Source organism: Sebastes fasciatus, chromosome 5, assembly GCF_043250625.1.
Source record: "Sebastes fasciatus isolate fSebFas1 chromosome 5, fSebFas1.pri, whole genome shotgun sequence".
Taxonomy (NCBI): domain Eukaryota; kingdom Metazoa; phylum Chordata; class Actinopteri; order Perciformes; family Sebastidae; genus Sebastes; species Sebastes fasciatus.
In genome coordinates, this window is record NC_133799.1 from 32230573 (window position 1) to 32250810 (window position 20238).

General features: G+C 39.7%; 1 protein-coding gene across 1 annotated transcript; it reads right to left on the bottom strand.

Moving 5' to 3' along the window:
- Positions 1-6450: 6450 nt before the first annotated feature.
- Positions 6451-19664, bottom strand: hs2st1b (heparan sulfate 2-O-sulfotransferase 1b). The gene is made up of 7 exons (XM_074636529.1): positions 19144-19664; positions 17043-17281; positions 11769-11854; positions 11317-11455; positions 11110-11207; positions 9240-9397; positions 6451-7731 (listed from the first exon to the last, which is right to left on the bottom strand). The coding sequence occupies exons 1-7, from the start codon at positions 19265-19267 to the stop codon at positions 7505-7507; spliced, it is 1071 nt and encodes a 356-aa protein (XP_074492630.1). The 5' UTR covers positions 19268-19664; the 3' UTR covers positions 6451-7504.
- Between the last annotated feature and the right edge of the window lie 574 nt (positions 19665-20238).

A 20238-nucleotide genomic window follows, 5' to 3' on the forward strand; every position in this document is an offset into this window, starting at 1 on the left:
TGGCTTTTTATGACTTTTTTTGACATACTTTACTATGTTTATTTTATGACAGACTATAGCTACTATGACTATTTTTTTTACATACTATACTATAACTGGCGTACTATAGCCTACTATGGCTTTTTTATGACTTTTTTGACATACTACACTTGCTTTTTTATGACTTTTTTTTTTACATACTATACTATGACTTTTATTATTACTTTTTTGACATACAACTATGATTTTTACATACTATACCATGGCATTTCATGACATACTATACTATGAACTTTATTATTACTTTTTATGTCACGCTCAGTGGCCTCAATCACTATCATGTATGGATTTTCTGTGTTTCAGTTTGTAGATAATCAGCATCCAGTGACTTTCCCATTTCCTCCACATGGTCACCACGTAATAAAAAAACACTTAGAGGACTGACATTTTGGTCGCCGTGTTCCTGATCCCGGATCAGCCAGTCCTCTGCACAGCTGTTGCAGTCTAATAGCATCCATTTGAAGAAAGTGTCCTTGATTAGGTTATTATCAAGACCATTTAGCGTTTCAATAAGAGAAGAACACGGAGGAGTGACAGTGATGTGGCGGTACAGTGGTATTCTCTGTCATTGAATTGGACGCTGATAGGTTCACAGGCTCACCTCATGGAACGTATCTGACAATGAACGCCGCGGTGGAGGCAGGGGGCAAAGGGGGAGAGAACGTTCTGCATTCAAGCGCTAATTAGAAAAATTAGATCTATGAAAGGCAGCAAGTGATCTAGGCCTTCAACCTACGTCTGTGTACCACTGTAGCAGCACAAAGAGGAGGCAACAATAAGCACTGAGGAGGAGGGGGGGGGATAAATAATTTAATCCATTATCTACTCTGCAAAGCTCATCAGTACTGCTACACAATGGCCACGATTGAATTGCTGATTGCATTTCTCTCCTACCCTCCAGGAGAAAATGCCCATGCTCCACTATGTGCTCTCAGCCTGCCAGCACAACCAAGAGCAAGAGAAAGACAGAGACAGAGAGAGAGTGAGAGAGAGAGAGAGAGAGAGAGAGAGGGGGAGAGACAGAGCAGTGTAGAGTGTCTCCCACCAAGGTCAAACTACAATACAGCAATCTAATTAAGAGTATCAGAGAGTTTCCTGTACAGGGTCAACCTCCCTGTTGTGCTCACAGGCTCATATTGTCCATTATGTATTACATCATGTACTGCTACATGTAAATGATGGATGTGATGCTGTGATCTCCCCCGTCCTTATTCTTTTTAATTGATAAGAGTGTATGAGGGTGTATGCATGGATTACTGCTCAGGTAAAGCGTTGTCTGTGATTTGTGTTGTCGACTACCACTTTGGTCCAAACTAGGGATGCACCAATACGGATACCGAATCGGATATCGGGACGATACTGACTCATATATAGCTGGATCGGTGACAATGGGGCCGATCTATTCAATTTAATTCTTTGTTAATATACATTATATACTGTCATTTTAATGATTGTTTAAGTTTTGACCTATTTGTTGCTGCATTAAAAGGTTTACACTTAATTCATGTAAATAATTCCTGTTAATTTTGAAGATTTCTTTACCAAGTTTCTGGTGTGCGATTTATTATTTTAATAATAAATAACAATTCAGTAAATTTGTATCTATGTATTTATTTGTTACATTTAGTTTTACAAAGTTAGGAAAGCAATGTTTAAATCAAGCCTGATGTTTCCTTACACATAAAAGAATGATCATTTCACACAGCTGGCACAAACTGGGGCTACACTGTGCCTAAGTGCAGCCTCACCGAGCTGCTAGCGTGGCTATAGACGGTTAGTCTTGGTTAACTATCCTTCTCGCATCATCAAATGTCAATGTGTAACAGGCTAGAAGGCAAGAAACCATTAATGGATGAATCTGGCAATGTTTTATGACGGTGATTGCTTCCATCATTTTCTCCCACCCACCCCCACCACCACCCCCCATCAACTGCAATCTATCATCTGCATCAGGCTCCAGTAAAACAGGAATATCAGGAACACTTGAAGTTTTCTTGGCGCGGTGCCTCTGACATGCTGGCTTAATTTCACCTTCCATTTCAGTGTGGCGCATTTACATAAAACACAGCGAAAAGTAGTACACATAATGGTCCCCTTTGGCTAAGCGCTTGAAGGTCCTGTCCACAGTCCCAGTGAGGGGCAGTCAAGCTGCCTCTGCTCTGCTCTGTTTGTTTTATGGAGCAGTAGTGAAACCACTTTGAGGTCAGCTATAGCTGCAAAAAAACTGTGCTGGGTCTCCTATGGTCTGCGGAAAAAAAGGGTCCAAAACCGATCCAGCGGGGCATTTCTACTCATCCGGCCAACTTTCATTGACAAAAACAGGTCATTACTCTGTGCTCAGCTTCAGCAATAGCAGGACCAAATGCTGTGGACGGGTTGTAACGGAGACATTTTACTTTATGTTAAAGCTGCTAGTCCCTCTGATCAATCCTCCTCTTGCAAAAAGGTGGTTCTGCAGGGAGAGGCACATCATTAAAAAAAAGCCCAAAATGTCCCCTTTCACAACATGCAGCAATATGGGTACTCTATTTGCACACCCTGAATTAATTTGAGTGCTGTCATTATGCAAGTACAGCACAAATTGTCCAAGACCAAGTGAAACTATTTATAGCTATCACAAGGCCTGAGAGCCAAGTGTGCCTAATGGTGTAATTTGTATTGTTAATGGTAATGCACTATTAGTTTGTTCCATTTGGCTTTGCACAGGTGCATTAATGGGGGCTTGGTGAACCGTTTCAGTCGGTCCAATCTGCTCCGTGGCGGGCTTTCAGAAGGACCACAGCTCTCTCTAGTGGCTCAGAGCAGAACAGCGAGACAGAAAACTGATGCCAAAAACTGTGCACTTTGGAGTCAAGGTTAGGAGGGATGCATGTTATTTTGCTGAAACAAAAGACAAAACCTTTTGTTGAATAGATAAAATCTATCTAGTAGTCTTATTGTGACAGGAAGACCTGCAGAGTCCTTAAAAAAATATGCACAAAAGCGAAACAACAAACAGTTCTCGCCGCAACTGTCAAACAACAACAAAGCAGGATAGACTTTTGAAATATTGTGTTCCTAATTAACCTTCAAGCTCATCAGCCACAATCAATATAGAGTGTAGCCTTTTTTTTCTAATTGAGATGAAGTAATTATCAGACTGTATTCATCTCGTTAATGAAACAATGTTCCAATATGCCTGCAGCTAAACTGTTAATTGAGTTCTATTTTCTGAGACGGGGCAGCCTCTCCTTGTGTCCATGGCCACAAAGCGTCAAATATGGGTTGGGGCCTTTGTGCTCGTCTCTGTGTAGACACAAGAACAGGCTGTGGACTGGTGGAGCGTGCTAGCGCTTCTCCCCGCAGACACACTCCCCTCCCTATACTGTCTATTCTCCCATCAGAGAGGAGGCAAGAGTCGGTAATACCGCTGACTTCAGCAGATCATCCCGTCCCAGTCTGTTATTTCACGGTTTCAGTGGTTAAGTACTCCCTGTTGAGTAAGATATAGCGAGGCAATTATTCTGTAATTATGGAGCCAAAAGACGAGAAATTGAGTCAAGAGTTACCGGGCTCGTGGAAGTCACTGCGAGAGACCCAAAAAAAGGGTGCAAAAACAAGCCTGATTGTTCACATATGGGAGTAGTCATGGCTCACGTGTACTGTATGAAATAAAATCTCTTATATCCTGACAGGATCAACTTTAGAAACCAGTGGGGGAAAGGCTAAAAGTATTTAAAAATATTCAGCCTCCACTGAAAACATCCCTAATCTAATCAAAAATGTACAGTCTAATACAAACATTAAATTTAAAGGGGTGCTCCACCAATTTTATATATCAACGTCAATTTATTAGTCACAGGGAGAACTACTCAGCTAAAAAAAAACAGTTCTGGAGAAGCTTTGTTAAGTCTGATAGGGTTTGGAACCCTGCATTACAAACAATCAATTAGTCTTTTAGTTGATTGTAGGGTTGTCACAGTTAACACAAATTTGTTTTAACACCACTAATTTCTTAAACGCATTAACGCAATCAATCTTTCAGAGGTTGTAGCGGTCTACTAGGAAACCAGAAACATAATGAATTCATTGGTACCAACCATGTCATACTAGCTTGTCGCGAAGGAGGTTAAATAACGCTCCAAACTTGTGCTAAATTTTGCCGAGGAAAACTGGCATGGCCATTTTCAAAGGGGTCCCTTGACCTCTGACCTCAAGATATGTGACTAAAATGGGTTCTATGGGTACCCACGAGTCTCCCCTTTATAGACATGCCCACTTTATGATAATCACATGCAGTTTTGGGAGAGTTATACAGTATTCAACTCAGCACACTGACAACTGTGGTATATGATTTATGTTCATGTTGTGATTTGAGCATATTTGTTTATGCTAAATGCAGTACCTGTGAGGGTTTCCGGACAATATTTGTCATTGTTTTGAGTTGTTGATTGATTTCCAAAACTAAATATATACACACATTTGCATAAAACAAGCATATTTGCCCACTCCCATGTTGATAAGTGTATTAAATACACAACAAATATTCCTTTATGGTACATTTTGAACAGATGAATAATGTGCGATTAATCGCGATTAAATATTTTAATCGATTGACAGCCCTAGTTGATTGACAGAAAATTAATTGGCACCTATTTTGATAATCAATTTATCGTTGAAGTAATATTTTCTGAAATCTTGCAAAAATTCCAGCTTCCCAAATATGAGGATGCTTTTCATTTTCTATCATTGTAAACTGAATATCTTTAGGTTTGAGACTGTTGGTTGGACAAAAAAAAACAATTTGAAGAAGTCATCTTGGGCATCGAATAATCAGCAAATAATCAATAGTGAAAATAATCCTTAGTTAAAGACCTAGCGTATGAAAGAGTGAGTATGAAAGACATGGGCATATACCCGCCGAATGACAGCATTGCATTATGGGACATGTAGGCTCCAGGGTGTTTGGTGGTTGACATATTCTAAGGACTAAGAGTCAGAACGTTTTGCTCTGACAAGACAGAAATTTCAATCAGTTGAACAGAAAACGGTTGTTGGATAAAACTGAATGAATGAAGAGGATGTACCCTAATGACGTTAGTGATCCCTGTACTTTTCCTCTAGCACCACTATGACATTTGTGGTTTTGAGTGAGATGTTTCAACATCTGTCAGATAGATTGCCATGATGACATTTCTTCCACACATTCATGCTCAGGATGAACTGTAATTACTTTGGTATTTTCTTAACTTTCCCTCCAACGCTGTCATTAGGTAGAAATTTCAATGTGTCCAATACTTTGGTTTATGACTAAGTACCTGCAAAAAATGAGCTACAGCTGTAGCAAAGAACGTATATTGCTAAAAAGTGAAAGCCAATTGTTATGTTCCATTGCAACGTCAGTGCCCAGCAGCAGAGCTACGCTTCCGCCATTTTGGACTGAAAGCGACTACCTGGCGCCAGTAAAACATCCGCCTACAAAGTGCTGTACAAAAGTAAAACTAAATTATTTAATAATTTTAATGTCTCTGTGGCCTGTGTTGAACAATAAAAATATTTATAAAAAATATTATAAATATGCAGAATATTCTAACTATTTACTTCCTTACTTATTTATGTAGTTATTAAACTTTTTTCCCCGGCTGCTTCCCAGAGGATCATAAAGTGAGCGATGGACATAAATGGAAGTTAGAAAAATCCAGCACACAGATTTTGAGAGCAATCTCAAACTTTTTCATGTCAAGGATCTCCAACATCGATGTCCAATAGACCACAGACCATGGATGTAGAAGAGGTTGTGTCCTGTGCTTTTGCCCTGCGTGTTAGTAAGTAGCCTACAACTACATTAAATTCTGTTTATGTCATGCTACCAGTGTTACTAGCTACTGGCCGATAGCCGGTTGTTTGGGAACAGTGACATTAATACATCCACCACGGTACAGGCTTAGAGCATACAGCACATGGGTGTATTATAAGATAATAAAAGTGATGAATTACAGCCAATATATCCATTATTACAGCCGCTTACAGCTAGCAGGAAGCTGGCAGAACCCGTGGATCTGATGCAAGTTCATTATGGCGAGGAATATAACTCTGGATTCAGCTATTAGTGAGTTTTACAACTATTAGGACATAATGATTTAAATGAGGGCTATTTAAGTGTTTGTACTGGGAAGTTGATTAACCTAAAAAAAAAAAAAATCCTCTGATTTACAGACGTCTCTTTATACATCCATGGCCATGGAAACATTGGCGTTTTCATTCCAAAATGGTGGCAGCGCTACCGCAGCACCATCCAGCAGCTATTGTCAAAAAAAGCACCGGAGTTTATTTTGTTTATACTATACTCTTTGGTATCAGGACACATTAGACACGATCAACAACTCTTAGAAGGGAAAACAGTAAGAATAAAATGAGCCAAGAAACTTGCAGTTATGTATCCATGTTTAGGTTATTAATGGGGTGTGAAACACAGAAGAGAAACAGGAACTGCAGTTGTACAAAAAGAAAAAGAGAAAACATGATTGTGGTATCACTGAAAAATTAGTGGCAAAAAAAATAATAAACGTTGTAATAAAAGGCACTATCAGCTCTAAAGTCCACTCCTGTCCGCCGGGAAATGACCCTGTGACCACGTCAAAGCTCTGGTAAACCCTGTACTCAACACATGCTATTCCTTTTTGTTCATTAATACCTTTCTCCTGCTCCAGCTGTGGTCAGTTCACAGGCTAAAACAGCAGCTATCAATTATATCAAAGACGCACGTCAGCCTCTGTGATAAAATTCTGATATGATGTGTTAATAAACATGTAAAAAAATCGAGAACATCTCAGAGGGATTAAAAAACATTACTAGTCACGCACCAAAGGATGCAATGATCCAATCTCTTTTCATTTGCTACCATTTGGTCCCGAAAAACATGTTCCCTGCATGTTAATACGCTATGTACAAACGCACCTCAGATTTGTTTGTAACAGTTTGTCAACAAGAATTTCTGATGTAGTAAAAATGTGCAAAAAATAATAATAATACAACGTGGAGCTGAACAGCATTGTGAGCTTTTTGAAATCTGTCAGAAAAATATGGTTTGAAACTTGTTGAACTAGTTGAGGTTTGCTGCTTTTATCTTGACGCTTCACCCAAAAAAACAAACACAGGACTTCATGAATCAAAGGCTGCTTGTGTTTGGGTTTTGAGATGTATCACATCCAGTAACCATTTCACCCTTCGCTCTGGGTTTGAAATATTTCTCACCGTTCAGACTGACGGTTTACATCCACGTTAAGTTCTCTCAACAGTTGCACACGCAATAAAAAAAATTAGACACATTCCTCGTAGAAAGTCCGCTGTACGGTCTGTAACAGGGTCAGAAAAAGCATTCTCCAGCATCACTTGATGAACTTCCTCCAAGTGCAAATTACTTTCTAATAGAGTCCCGGAAAGTCCCCCGTGCAGCCCCTTGTCTCTCTTTTTTGTGGCTACACCTTCAGTTCACTTTGGGGTAGATCTTTTCATAGAAGAAGCTCTGAGCCAGGACGTAAAGTTCTCCGTCTTTTTCCCTGACGGCGTGAGCACGCACAAATTGAAACTGTTCGAGTGCGAACTCGTAGAACTCGTTTTCGATTTTCCAGATGTCGGACTGCTGCAGCTTGGCTATTGTCTCTTTGGCGGGGGGCTTCTTTTCGGATGTCTTTCGCAGATGGGACTTCCTTCCTGGAGGGAACACGAGAGGATTTAATGTCAGTCTAGACTACACAGGGTTACTGCAGAAGCTTAGTAAACATCTAGGGCTGTCCCCAATACCATTTTTTGGGGCTTTGAAGCTTCGGTGAGGAATATTCTAAGGTATTTCGAAGCTTCTTTGCGGTGCAGCGGGCTGACATGTTGCTCTGTCACTCTGTATCTCCCCTGTTTCAGTACCCGGGACAGTGCCGCTGCCGTACTACCGTACACACACCCACCTCTACACACAAGAATAACTAATATAATTCATGTGGAATATGAATAATGAATAATGTTGTGGGATTATTCCTTATTTCATGGGCAATTTGGGGAGTTATACTTTATTATAACATACTTATATAAAAACAAAACAAAAAAACAAAGCATTCGAATACTGATTTGGAGGATTAACATGGCAATTGTCGAAGTTTTGAAGCTTTGAAGCATTCATTCGTTCAACGCTTCACTTGAACGATGATTTCATTACCAACATAGTTCACTAGTAGTGTTGTTGTATACGGGTAATAAAAAGGTATAGCATACCCTGCCTTTTAAAATGGTAAAATACCCCATTTTGTTAGTACCGGTACTTTAAGAATGACAGCTGCTCTGCTTCATAGGAAGGCATTTAGAGGAACGGGCGGTTTTAACTTTGCTGCAGACGGTCAAAAAAATAAACTGTAGCAATAACCGGAAGGATGGAGTCAACAAATGTAGTTGAAAAGAGGATTAAAGCAGGTGATGAACCGCTCACCGGCTGCACAGTCCCGCTCTGAGCTGATGTTTGAATCAGCAGAACTCTGTTAAAAAAATTAAGGACAATAACAGCGCGGCTCTAGTTACCGATCAAATGTACAGAATAAATTAGATTCACCATCTTTTCTGAATCTGTCCAAGCATCTCCTGTAATTCGGCAATCACGTAATCCACCAAAGAGCACGTGTTAAAGTATTATTTTACCGTGTTTCTCAGTAACGTGAAATGGGCAGTGACTCTTCACAAACGCCACCTCAACACAACACAGTGCTTTCTACAGTCACTGTGGTGTCTTCCTGATTTTAGCATCTTTTTTCTCTCATCAACTTCTCACAAAACTTCATAAGAATTTATTATTTAACGATAAAGTATTTATCATTTTGTGGGGTTTTGTTTTGGAAGCCTTTCGCTGTCTTCTGTGCTGCAGTACCATTCTCCACCTGAACTGTTAGTGATAAGCCAGCGGGGGGACTGTTTTGCAAAAAAAATACATCAGATTACTGCATACCATGTAAATTTTTTTAGTTCCTTGTTTAGTCATTTATTTTTCCATTACTTTTCCTGATGTTTTAGGTTTTTTTCGTGGTATCGTTTCAGCATCGGTATCGAAGTATTTAGGCAGGGTATCGTATCGAAGTCAGAATTTTGGTATCGTAGTGGTCACCACAAATAGAAGAAAATATTCAACAAAAACGTTGCAGTATAGCGAGGCTGACTGGAAGGCGGGTGTGTTGTGTTGCTACCTGTTCTGTAGAGATCCGTGGCTCCCTTGAAGAAGCGTGGCAGTGTTGCCTCCAGGATCATGATGAAGTCCTCCAGCTCCTCAGTTACTCCAACCAGCAGGTACTCATTCACCAGGTTGTATTTGGCCTGTTCCAGGGCCCATCTACTGCCTGCAGTCCTGCACTCAAAACAGCACATGAAATATTATAGATAAAGACCTGTCACTTTGTTGGTCTTTTATGAACAGCAAAAACATACGAAAAAATTCCTTATTTTTTTCAAGCATTAAAAATAATACTGAATGGCGTTTCTTCTTCCACAAAACTATCTTTGGCCAAACGTAAATGTATAGACACAAATGTTGTAAACAACCAATGTATCCCCATACAATGGTTCGTATGATATCTTGCAAAAAGTTATTCCTCATTTTTTGTGTGTTTTCTTACGAATGTCCAACAACATGTGACAACTAATTTAGGTTTAGGCAACAAAACTACTTAGTTAAATTTAGGAAAAGATTGTGGTTTGGGTTAGAATAACTCTTTGAAGCGGCTTAAATACGGAAGTTACGCCACAAATAAATCAACGTTGACTTCTGGTTTCACACGGAGTACGAACACCAGTCTCCTGGGGAAAAGTCAGTTGTTGTTTTTACCCCAAACATCCACCCCAACCTCCTACCTACGCAGCGTTTGTCACTCTTTATATTTCCTGGTTCACGTGGATTACATACAAATACATTTTTTGGGATAAATACGAATTACAGTGCGTTACTTTTCGTAGGTATAGCTCCGACCAGTTTATGAGACCAGCCTGAATCAACAGCTACCTGTCTAAACTTTTACTTGCTGCAGCTTGTACAGACACCGTTAATTGGGTTATTCTTAAAGGTGCTAAATTCGAAATTGAGGCACAGCTCTCAACATGGCGACGGCTAATGGTGCTAACAGCGCTAACAGTGCAAACAACTGCAACAGTTCAGACAGAGCTAACAGTTAACCTGAGAGGGAACCGGAGGGTTGGTGCCAGTGGGGCATGCTCACATGCACTAGAAGCACGCGCGGCCGGCCCGGCTACGTAAACAAAGCACAGAGAAGCTCTGATTACAACGCACAGACGGAGAGTGACTTCATTCTCTGCTCAGGTAGATCTTACTTCTCTATACCTTTACATAGACAATAGTTGTTTGATGGTAGGGATGCACTGATACCGGATCCATATCGGGCCTAAACTGACTCAAATAGCTGGATCGGATATTGGTGACAATGGGGCCGATTTATTCAATTCAAGTTTATGTTTATATACTATACACATTATATACTGTAATTTTAATTCCTGTTTAAGTTTTGACCAATCTGCATTAAAAAGGTTTACACTTGAATTAATGACTGTTAATTCTGAAGATTTTTTTTAAGATTCTGGTGTACAATTTATTAATTTAATAAGAAATAGCAATTCAATAAATTTGAATCTATCTATTTATTTGTTACATTTTGTTAGGAAAACGATGTTAAAGTCAAGCCTGATGTTTCCTTACACATAAAATAATGATCCCAGTCACTTCCACACAGTGAGGCATACAGCTTATTAATTAAAACACTGGTATTGTATCAGTACTCGGTATCGGCCGATACCCAAAGCCCAGGTATCGCTATCGGGACTGAAAAAGCTAGACGGGTGCATCCCTATTTGCTGTTATATTAATCCTCTGAATGTTGTACAGAGAACCTTTAACACTGAGGCTCTAGTGACTTGAAAATTGCCAACAATTAACTATAAACTATTTTATGTTCAGCCCTAATGTGCTGTGTCATATAAAGCTGCCGGCGTCCTGCACTCATTCCCACAGACTGTGTTCCGTTTGTGATGTGGCAGGTGCAGCCCACTCACCAGCACTCCGAATGGTGGCCGCAGAAGAAGGGGATCTGCAGCCAGAGTTTCTCAGGAGCACAGTCGGACCCACCTGATGACACACACTCATCAAAGGTCTGAAAGACAAACAGAAAACTCTCGCTATTGTACATTTCTGTCCGGGCAAACAACAGGCCTTGAACAAAAGGTTTATTCGAGTAAGACTGATGAGCTCTACACAAAGACCTTTTTGTCTCCTTGTTTCCTTCGTCGAAGACCCGGTCTGTAGTCGTCTCCAAAACGTAAGAAGTAGTAGTACGACACCAGGCGTTCTATGGGGTCCCTCACCACATTTATGTACATGGGCTTACCCTTCGCCCCATATCTAAATAAAAAAGAAAAGAAAAGGGGTTGACATATTTTATTTTCATTGAACACACACAGACATAACATGAAGCAGCATCAGGGAGAACTCAAGTTAACAGGGGCTCTCTTTCTCTCACTGAAGAACACTTACACCATTAGGATAATTACCTGTGATCACTGAAATGATAGTGCCAGGGGAGATAAGGACAACAATGCTATTAATCAACACTAAAGCACACGTTTGCAATCAATACATGACCTCCCTTTATCTGCTCTAACTGTTTGTAACTAATCTGGATATTAATGGCATTACAGGAAATGAAGGGCTTTACTTTGAGAAGTCCAGATAAGCTACATGGCCGTGGTAGAAACCGGGCTTCATCTCTCTCCACGAGGTGACATTCCTGACAAAGCGCACCTGTAGCCAAAGATAATGGAAACTAATTATGGGAGCAGCAGGGAAACTCCAGCAAATGGAAAAACACAGCAACAACAAAAGAAAACACTGGGATAGGGAAGAGAAAAAGACTGGCTTTGCTGAAGGCTGATACATTTGTATGAAAGAATGGATATAACCAAGAAGTGGAAGTCAATTGTTTGTTCCATTGCAACATCAGCGCCCAGCAGCAGAGCTACACTTCCGCCATTTTGGACTGAAAGCGACTACCGGACAGTAAACCTCAGCCTAAAAAGTGCCCTACAAAAGTTAAAAAAAAATGTATTTCTATTCTATTGAAATGGCCTGCGTTGAACAATTAAATATTATAAATACAATAAGCGTTTTCAGTCCAAAATGGCGGTTGTCAAAAAAACACGGCTTCTATACTCTTTGTATTTCTGCTCCAAAGACATTGACTTTCTCACATTTTAAAGGATGTCTTTGCAGTTGACATTGTGAGATGGTTTTAGTGAGAATTCATTACATGGAAATCACATTGGCTTGCAAAAAGAGGTAGAGGCAGATGAGCTCAACAGGAAGCCAATCAGCTGACTGAATGGGTCACAGACTTCCTGTGTTCAGAAGAGCGGGGGGGCAAATTAATTAGATGTGCTTCAACCAAGAAATTAGGTGAAGGACAAACACATTGTATCATATGTTAGCTCATTCACACGTGAAAGCATTTATTGCTTCTCCTTGTTTTCTTTTATTAGTTTCTCCTTTTTAATATAACAGACGATTGTAGTTACGTGTCCTACTTTCAGTCATTTTACCTAAATGATGCAGTAGGTGCACTTTCTGCAAAAAAATAGTTTTTTCATTATGGTTGACTTAGTTATGTTGCAGCGAAAGTAGAGACGGTGCAACACTCAAACTTCTGATCAAACCTATGCTCGACTGCTGCAACAGGCTGCTGATACTTTATGATCAGGCCGCAACCTCCGGGTCTGAAAAGTGAAGCCAATGCTGAAGTGCCTTAAACTTGCATTCTTCCTAATAGCCAGCAGGGGGCGACTCCTCTGGTTGCAAAAATAAGTCTGATTGTATAGAAGTCTATGAGAAAATGAGCCTACTTCCCTCTTGATTTATTACCTCAGTAAACATTGTAAACCTGAGTTTATGGTCTCAGTCGCTAGTTTCAAGTCTTCTTCAATACTGCGTGATGTTCATTTAGTAAATTATGGTCCCATTTAGAGTCAGATAGACCATAAAGCAGGGTATGCTTTAGGGCGTGGCTACCTTGTGATTGACAGGTTGCTAACACGGCGTTGTCCGGTCTGGGAGTTGTCCGTGTTTTCGTCTTATAACTTTAACCCTTTCACAGTGTGTTTTCAGTTCATGAAAGTTATTTGTAACTTTTTGGTCGCCTAAAATCTCTTATTCAGTGTTGGGCTGTACTTAGCTTCACCCTCTCGTGTCACTTGTGGTTCCAACAAACCAAGATGGCAACTGCCAAAACACCGAACTCGAGGCTTCAAAACTGTAGTCCACAAATCAGTGGGTGACGTCATGGTGACTACATCCACTTCTTATACACAGTCTATGGTTATGATAGATATTGCTGCATTTGTATCTTTACTACAAAGAGCAGATGCCACTTTACTGCCTTATATTTGATGATGAATTCTTTTTTTTCCTTTTTTTTTTTAGAATATTGGCTATACTTAATAAAAATATAGATCAACATGCAGACACACAGAGATCATTTTTTGGGCTTTGAGTAGTGCCTGCAGTCTTTATCTCAAGCTGCATACAACAATGTCCATCAAAAAGGTTGGGTGGACTGTATGAAGCCTGAAAGGCAAATCCTGGTGCAAAAAACACTCGCTGTAAGTGCACGGCAACGATAGAAGGCAACTCAGATGAGCGAATCAAAATTTTTTTCGACGAAGAGCATCTTTCATCTGGATTATGGTAGCAGGACAATAAGAGAAAAATGTTCAGAGACATTTTAGTTAGAAAAGATGAAGCTATAAAAAAAAGATTTTGAAAAGTTAAAGGGACATGACCCTCTAGTGTACAGTGGAAATTATGCCTTTGGTCAATAGTATGAAACCAAAATTACACTGCTTCAATTTACAAAAAGTTCCAATGCTGTAATTCTTACATCAAAATAAGCTGCGTGATGTCTCCCATGAAAAAGTAACAATTTTATCAGTTAACATGAAACAGCCCTAATTTCCTTTCCTACACCACCTCCATTTATTGCTGTTATCTTTGAAACACCCTCTGCGGTTTGAGAGAGTAAAAATATGACAAAGTCAAACACATTGACCGGTTTTGGCTAAGCTAAATGCTATTACTGGATCCAAATGTGAATGTTCCTGTTGTAAAATGAGTTGGGCTCCGACGTGCCAGCAGACTGATTCTTTCCCCTCGTCTCCGTTTTATCATGTGCAGAGGAAACAGACTGTTTGTGAGATGGAGGGGGTGGGGGGGGGGGCAGCCTGTTGTGAGATGGCAGACAGGATATTACCTTGGCACTAGCAGCCAAAAATAACACCAGCATAGCTTTGAGGCACTTACACTATGTGTCCTAAGCTGCACTGGCAGCTATATCAATGCACCCAGTGTTAACAGGCTGTAATATGTGCTGATGCCATGTGTATTATTCTCTGGAGCTTTTAAAACATGCAGAGTCTATAAACTTACAAGAGAAGGGAACAAACTACTAACTAACCCCAGCTTGAACAATATTCCCTTGTTATGGTTCCCTAAACTTCTACCACCATGATTGTGGTGTCTTTAAGCTGAAATACTTTATCTAATTAAAAGGTAGCATTAGAAGTGTTTTTCAATTGCATTTTTTGTTATATTAGTTGAAATTCTCATTACATCTTGACAGCAGTTAATAATTTAAATGCTCTGACAAAAAAGAAAAGAAAAAGAAAAAGTTATCTGTGGCTGTCGCACGACTGTAATAAGCCCTTTAGGCTTGGTCGGTATGGTATCTTTTTTTCCATACCTTCATACCTTCATTACATTCCAACGGCGTATAACGGTATATGACGGCCCGGAGAGAAGGGAGCCTTCACTTTAATCCGCAGGTACCAAGCAAGCCGCAGGAGTTGTAGCATTTATTCACCTACAAATATCCAAAACTGTACACACACTGCACTGCTGCGTTCACAGCTATAACGTTACTGATGACATCATACTTGCGAGCTCCTCTCCCTCTGCTTTGCTACAATTTCAAAACATTAGAGCAGTGTAGATGGATGATGCAAGTTTTTTTCCCAATGGAGTCTGGTGAGAGCATAGATAACGGCTTCAGTTCCCCGTCGGAAACATAGACTGTATAGCTGTCTCACAGCAAGGTAAACCAGCAAAATATTCTAAATATAATGTACACTTAAACTGATATTGATTTTTTTTAGATGAGCCTTTCTTTTAGGTGGCTAAAATACATTTTGCTGCCGGCCCCGTCCACAGCAGTGCATTGCTTTGCTCCTGTGTGGTAACTCCTGTCTGCTTCTCTAAACTAGGGGCGTAACGACCCTCATCTACTGTAGGTAATACACTGACTATGGATAAGTACCTCATACACTCCAACTTCAAAACGCCCAAATTATCCCTTTAAAGCTAAAAGTCAGTACTTAATCCCTATAGTTATTATTCAATTTCACATCCAAAGAGCTGGAATAGTGACTATCTGACTGCACGATCTGTGATCTACGACTGAAAACCTGACCTTCAGTGGATGATGATATTATTGGTTTGTGTGCTGCTAACCATGTAGCCTTTAAGAAATTGTACCATTTGATAGAAATTAAAAATGCAGCACTATTAAACTGCCATCCTTGTATTCTGCATATTCTTCTATATAAGTCACTGACAGATCTGAACAATAGGAACATATTCAGAACATTACCGAAATAAGATCTACTGCCTGAGCCTTAACTAACAAACACTACTGGTGAAGTTCTACACTGCACAGATGTGACGTAAGGCTGGTAACCAAGCAGGGCTCAAAGCCTCTAGATATTTTTAGAGTATTAAAGGCACATTCATGTGAATATGTTTCATGTTACGACTAGTACAACTCTGGCCACAACAATGGCCAATTTCTAATTCCACATTTTCAGTTGTGACGATCAAAGTGCTCACAAGCCTGTCATAAGCGAAGCATCTGTTACACCAACAAAGCACTCTTCTGTCTTTGTTTCTTTGTTGTATTAAGTACAGAATTAATAGTATAATGACAGAAATGTGCTCATATGAGAGGTGGAGTTGAGTTTCTGTCTAGCAACTTTTATTGGCTGGAAATCTGTATAAAAAAGATTAATTCGCAATTAAAGTAAAATACTTTAACTACTGTAATAAATTCTGACCTTTCATGTTTTGAATGGGATTTTGAGATCTGGTTTTCATTTGCACTACTAATGCATCTATATATGGGCTGTCAAAGTTAACACGATAATAACGTGTCCATGTAAATTTGTTTTAACACCACTAATTTATTTTAATGCAGCTTGGGATCTTTATGTTGTATTGGGCTCAGTTTTAAAGCTAGAGAAGAATAAGATGAAGATATTGGTATCATATGAAACTAAAAAACCTGAAGAATCCATTGGTACCAACCATGTCATACTAGGTTGTCGCGAAGGATGCTAAATAACGCTCCAGATTTACACCAAATGTTGGCAAGGAAAAACTGGTATGGCCATTTTCACAGGGGTCCCTTGACCTCTGACCTCAAGATATGTGAATGAAAATGGGTTCTATGGGTACCCACGAGTCTCCCCTTTACAGACATGCCCACTTTATGATAATCACATGCAGTTTTGGTCATAGTCAAGTCAGCACACTGACACACTGACAGCTGTTGTTGCCTGTTGGGCTGCAGTTTGCCATGTTATGATTTGAGCATATCTTTTATGCTAAATGCAGTACCTGTGAGGGTTTCTGGACAATATTTGTCATTGTTTTGTGTTGTTAATTGATTTCTAATAATGAATACATACATTTGCATAAAGCAAGCATATTTGCCCACTCCCATGTTGATGAAAATACTTGACAAATCCCCCTTTAAGGCACATTTTGAACAGATAGAAAATGTGCGATTAATTCGCGATTAACATGATTGACTATGGAAAATCATGCGATTAATCGCAACTACATATTTTAACAGCCCTATTCTAAATACAATAACGCTCAATGGTCTTACTTGGTCTTGGAGAGACATGACAGGATTGTTTTTGGTTGTATTGATGTGCAGGACGTGGAAGCGGTTCTTCCCACACAGGTCGTAGGCGATGTTAGTGAAGGATGTGCTGGCTGTCTTGGGCACTCTGTTGTAGATGATGACCATGTCGTCTTTTTCCGCCAGCGGTGACGATTCCCTCCCAGCATCTTCACTGTGACGCTGCTCGACTTCAGCCACCTCGTATCTGGCAATGGTACGTTCTGAAAATATCACATTTACCATCAATTATACATATATGCCTTAGAAAAGACTGTCAAATATATAGAGCATTTTCATTGTTCACTAAATCAATATAATCCTCAATTTTTATGATTATGGGCTGGCTGACATTCTCTGCAGCATGGATTTTAACGAGCCAAAAGTTAGGTGATGCTTATTGTTATTCTCATTTGGTAGCACACACAGCAGGTGTGAGGCCACCAGCACAGCAGTAAAGACAAATGTACATCTGTTGTTAAAATGAACAAGTAGTTTTAAGATGAAGTCTTGTCTTAATTAATGACAACAACACAGTCCAAATACAATAACATCAAAACAAGCAAACAAGCTTTTGATGATAATACTGACAGGAGGCATAATTAAAAGTGTTTTCTCCCACTTCTCGTCTCCACTGCAATGTTAATTAAAGTCAATTACAGGAATGGCCTTGTGAGTATCTTGGATCGGCTGTGTCTCGCTCAATATAATGCAGGCATCATGCTGCTCAGCCAGCCAGCACTTCAGTGTCTGACACCAAGAGGAGAGAGGAGCCATGTGTCTGCTGCAGGATGTTTGCACTTGAGGGCAGATGGATGGTCTCTTGGCCCCTGTAATTCCCTTCCTCTTAAAGAAATTATACAGTAAATGTGCAGGCGGTTAGTTACTCTCATTCCACTCAACATTCAGCTTTACTGAAGTGCAATATGGCAACTGTTAAGATACAAAGTCTGACTTTTTTTTTTCAATCTAGCAGGTGCCTACTTCTAACAAGTACTACTGTACAGTAAGATGAGACTTTATTTATCCCGAGGGAAATTGCTGTGCAGTCGGTTGTAATACAAAGTGGGAAGAGTGCAAATATATAATATAAAAGGTCTAAGAAAGGGGTGTCGCGATATACAGAAAGTTTGCTCCGGCTGGTGGGCGGTGCTTGGTATTTCCTCAACTGGTCTCAACATGCTAAACAGTACACTACAAGATGATTCTGAAAACATTTGAGGCGAGAAATAGGCATTATAGTAACAGAATATTGATTCATATTTGATCAGCGCTGCCTAGTTTGACCGTTTGATCAGAGTTTGCGAGTGATTGACAGCTGCTCAGAGAGGGCAGGCTCCAGCTCGGCTCTGATTGGTTGTTTTTCCTCCGGTCTGTGAAATCTTGCAGATGCCATTAGGAGCACCGGAGGACACAGAAGCACATGATTTTTTTTCAGATTACCTGTCTCATGCACTAATGTCAGGATATAGTGACTGTTTTATAAAAATAACTTTTTTTCACTACAGCTTTAATGGACACTTTGAGTCGATAGAGTTTTCGCATTTGACTGACATTTGCAGAACAATGTATTATTATTTGGGCCAAAAAATGTATGCATTTATTCTATAAACCTTCACACACGCACTCATTTGCTCTCTAATTTATATGCTCTATGTTACTGCCTGATCAACATGAACTGTGTGACCTCATTTTATTTAATTAATTGCAATTGATTTTAAATCAAATGATGTAATGGGAGGAAAACTGATATTCATGTTTATAATATATGGCAGATTTTAATTTAAGCCCTTTCTAAAAATTACTATCTCAAATATTTGTTTGTCAAAAACAGGTGCAGAGAAGAACTTTACAAAAAAAATATAATTGAGTCATAGAAATAACCTATCAGTAGTTATATAAAACTGAGCAAGTTTGTTTGTTTGCTCAAACTTAATTCATCAACTAATGAACTCAATGTGTTGAGTTTTCCAGCAATTCTTCCATATGCTTTTGCCACCAACAGTTTCGTCTGGAATATTATTTAAAGACTTTTTCATGAACACAATAATTATGCAATAATAATATCTGCATGTTTTGTTCTTACCCAGCCTGGCTCTGGACTCCTCCAGCCTCTGGATCTGGTTCTCTATAAACAGCATCGCTACTGCAAAAACCAACACGGCCAACAGCTGGAACTTGGCCGGCATCATGATCCTTAAAAGCCCCATCAAACCACCACATGAACCATACCTCTAACACGACTAAACAGTGAAGTGTCTCAGGTCCACTGCTACTGGCTGATACAGCAGAGCAGCTACTGTGGTATGCTGCTAAACAAGTTGACTGACTGAACGCTAGCTGTTAGCTGTTAGCTCGCCTCTCCGCTGACTATCATTACAGAGACACGTAAAGCTCACACTAACGTCATCTTTAAACACCAACACGGTGGTCACTCCGCATGGTTAACTCGGGTTTGCTTTCTTTTGACCCCGCTGACAGCTCGCAGAGTCCATTAAACTCCATTTACATGAGACTGGAGGCTGCTGGAGGAGAAGAAGTAAAGAGACTCCCAACTACAGGTATGAGGAGCGGCCAGTACAGTACAGTACAGGCTTGTTGCTACAAGTAGCATCACCGGAGGGGAGCTGCTGCTGCTTCTCTGTGTTTACTGGAGGATGACAAACCAATGTGCTTACCGCCACCTACTGGACCGGGGGATGTGTAGCATGGCAAAAAAGGGGGAAACCACAAACAAAATATATCTTATACTGTATGTTCTTAATATGTCCTTGTACAAAGTATTTCCTTTTATAATTTTAATGTAAATGAAATTGTAATGTAAATGTAATATAACTTATTATTTTAATGGAGCTTCCCAGCAAAAAGTATTTCACACGTTTGTACCTGTATAACCGGCGTGACAATAAACATCTTGAATCTTGAATCTTGAATCTTGAATCTTGAATCTAATTCATACTGTGCAGTATTTTCAGGTGGAATTCCATTTCATTCTCACTGTGCAATATCATTTTCCACTTGTGCAATTTTTTTTAATAGTCTGTTTATTGTCAATACTGTATATACTGCTCCTATTTTTATACTTCCTTCTATTTAAATGGTTCATATTTGTTACACTTTGTTTAGCTCTTTTTTTTTTTTACTGTGTTAGATGATGCATCTTGTTTTTTTGCACTATACC

Excerpts from the sequence above, each read along its gene's own strand:
- hs2st1b (XM_074636529.1), bottom strand. The coding sequence starts at position 19,267 with ATGGGGCTTTTAAGGATCATGATGCCGGCCAAGTTCCAGCTGTTGGCC. Across the intron at positions 17,282-19,143 it reads GGAGTCCAGAGCCAGGCTGG|AACGTACCATTGCCAGATAC; the intron begins GTAAGAACAAAA and ends TGATATTTTCAG. Across the intron at positions 7,732-9,239 it reads CACGGATCTCTACAGAACAG|GAAGGAAGTCCCATCTGCGA; the intron begins GTAGCAACACAA and ends TGTTCCCTCCAG.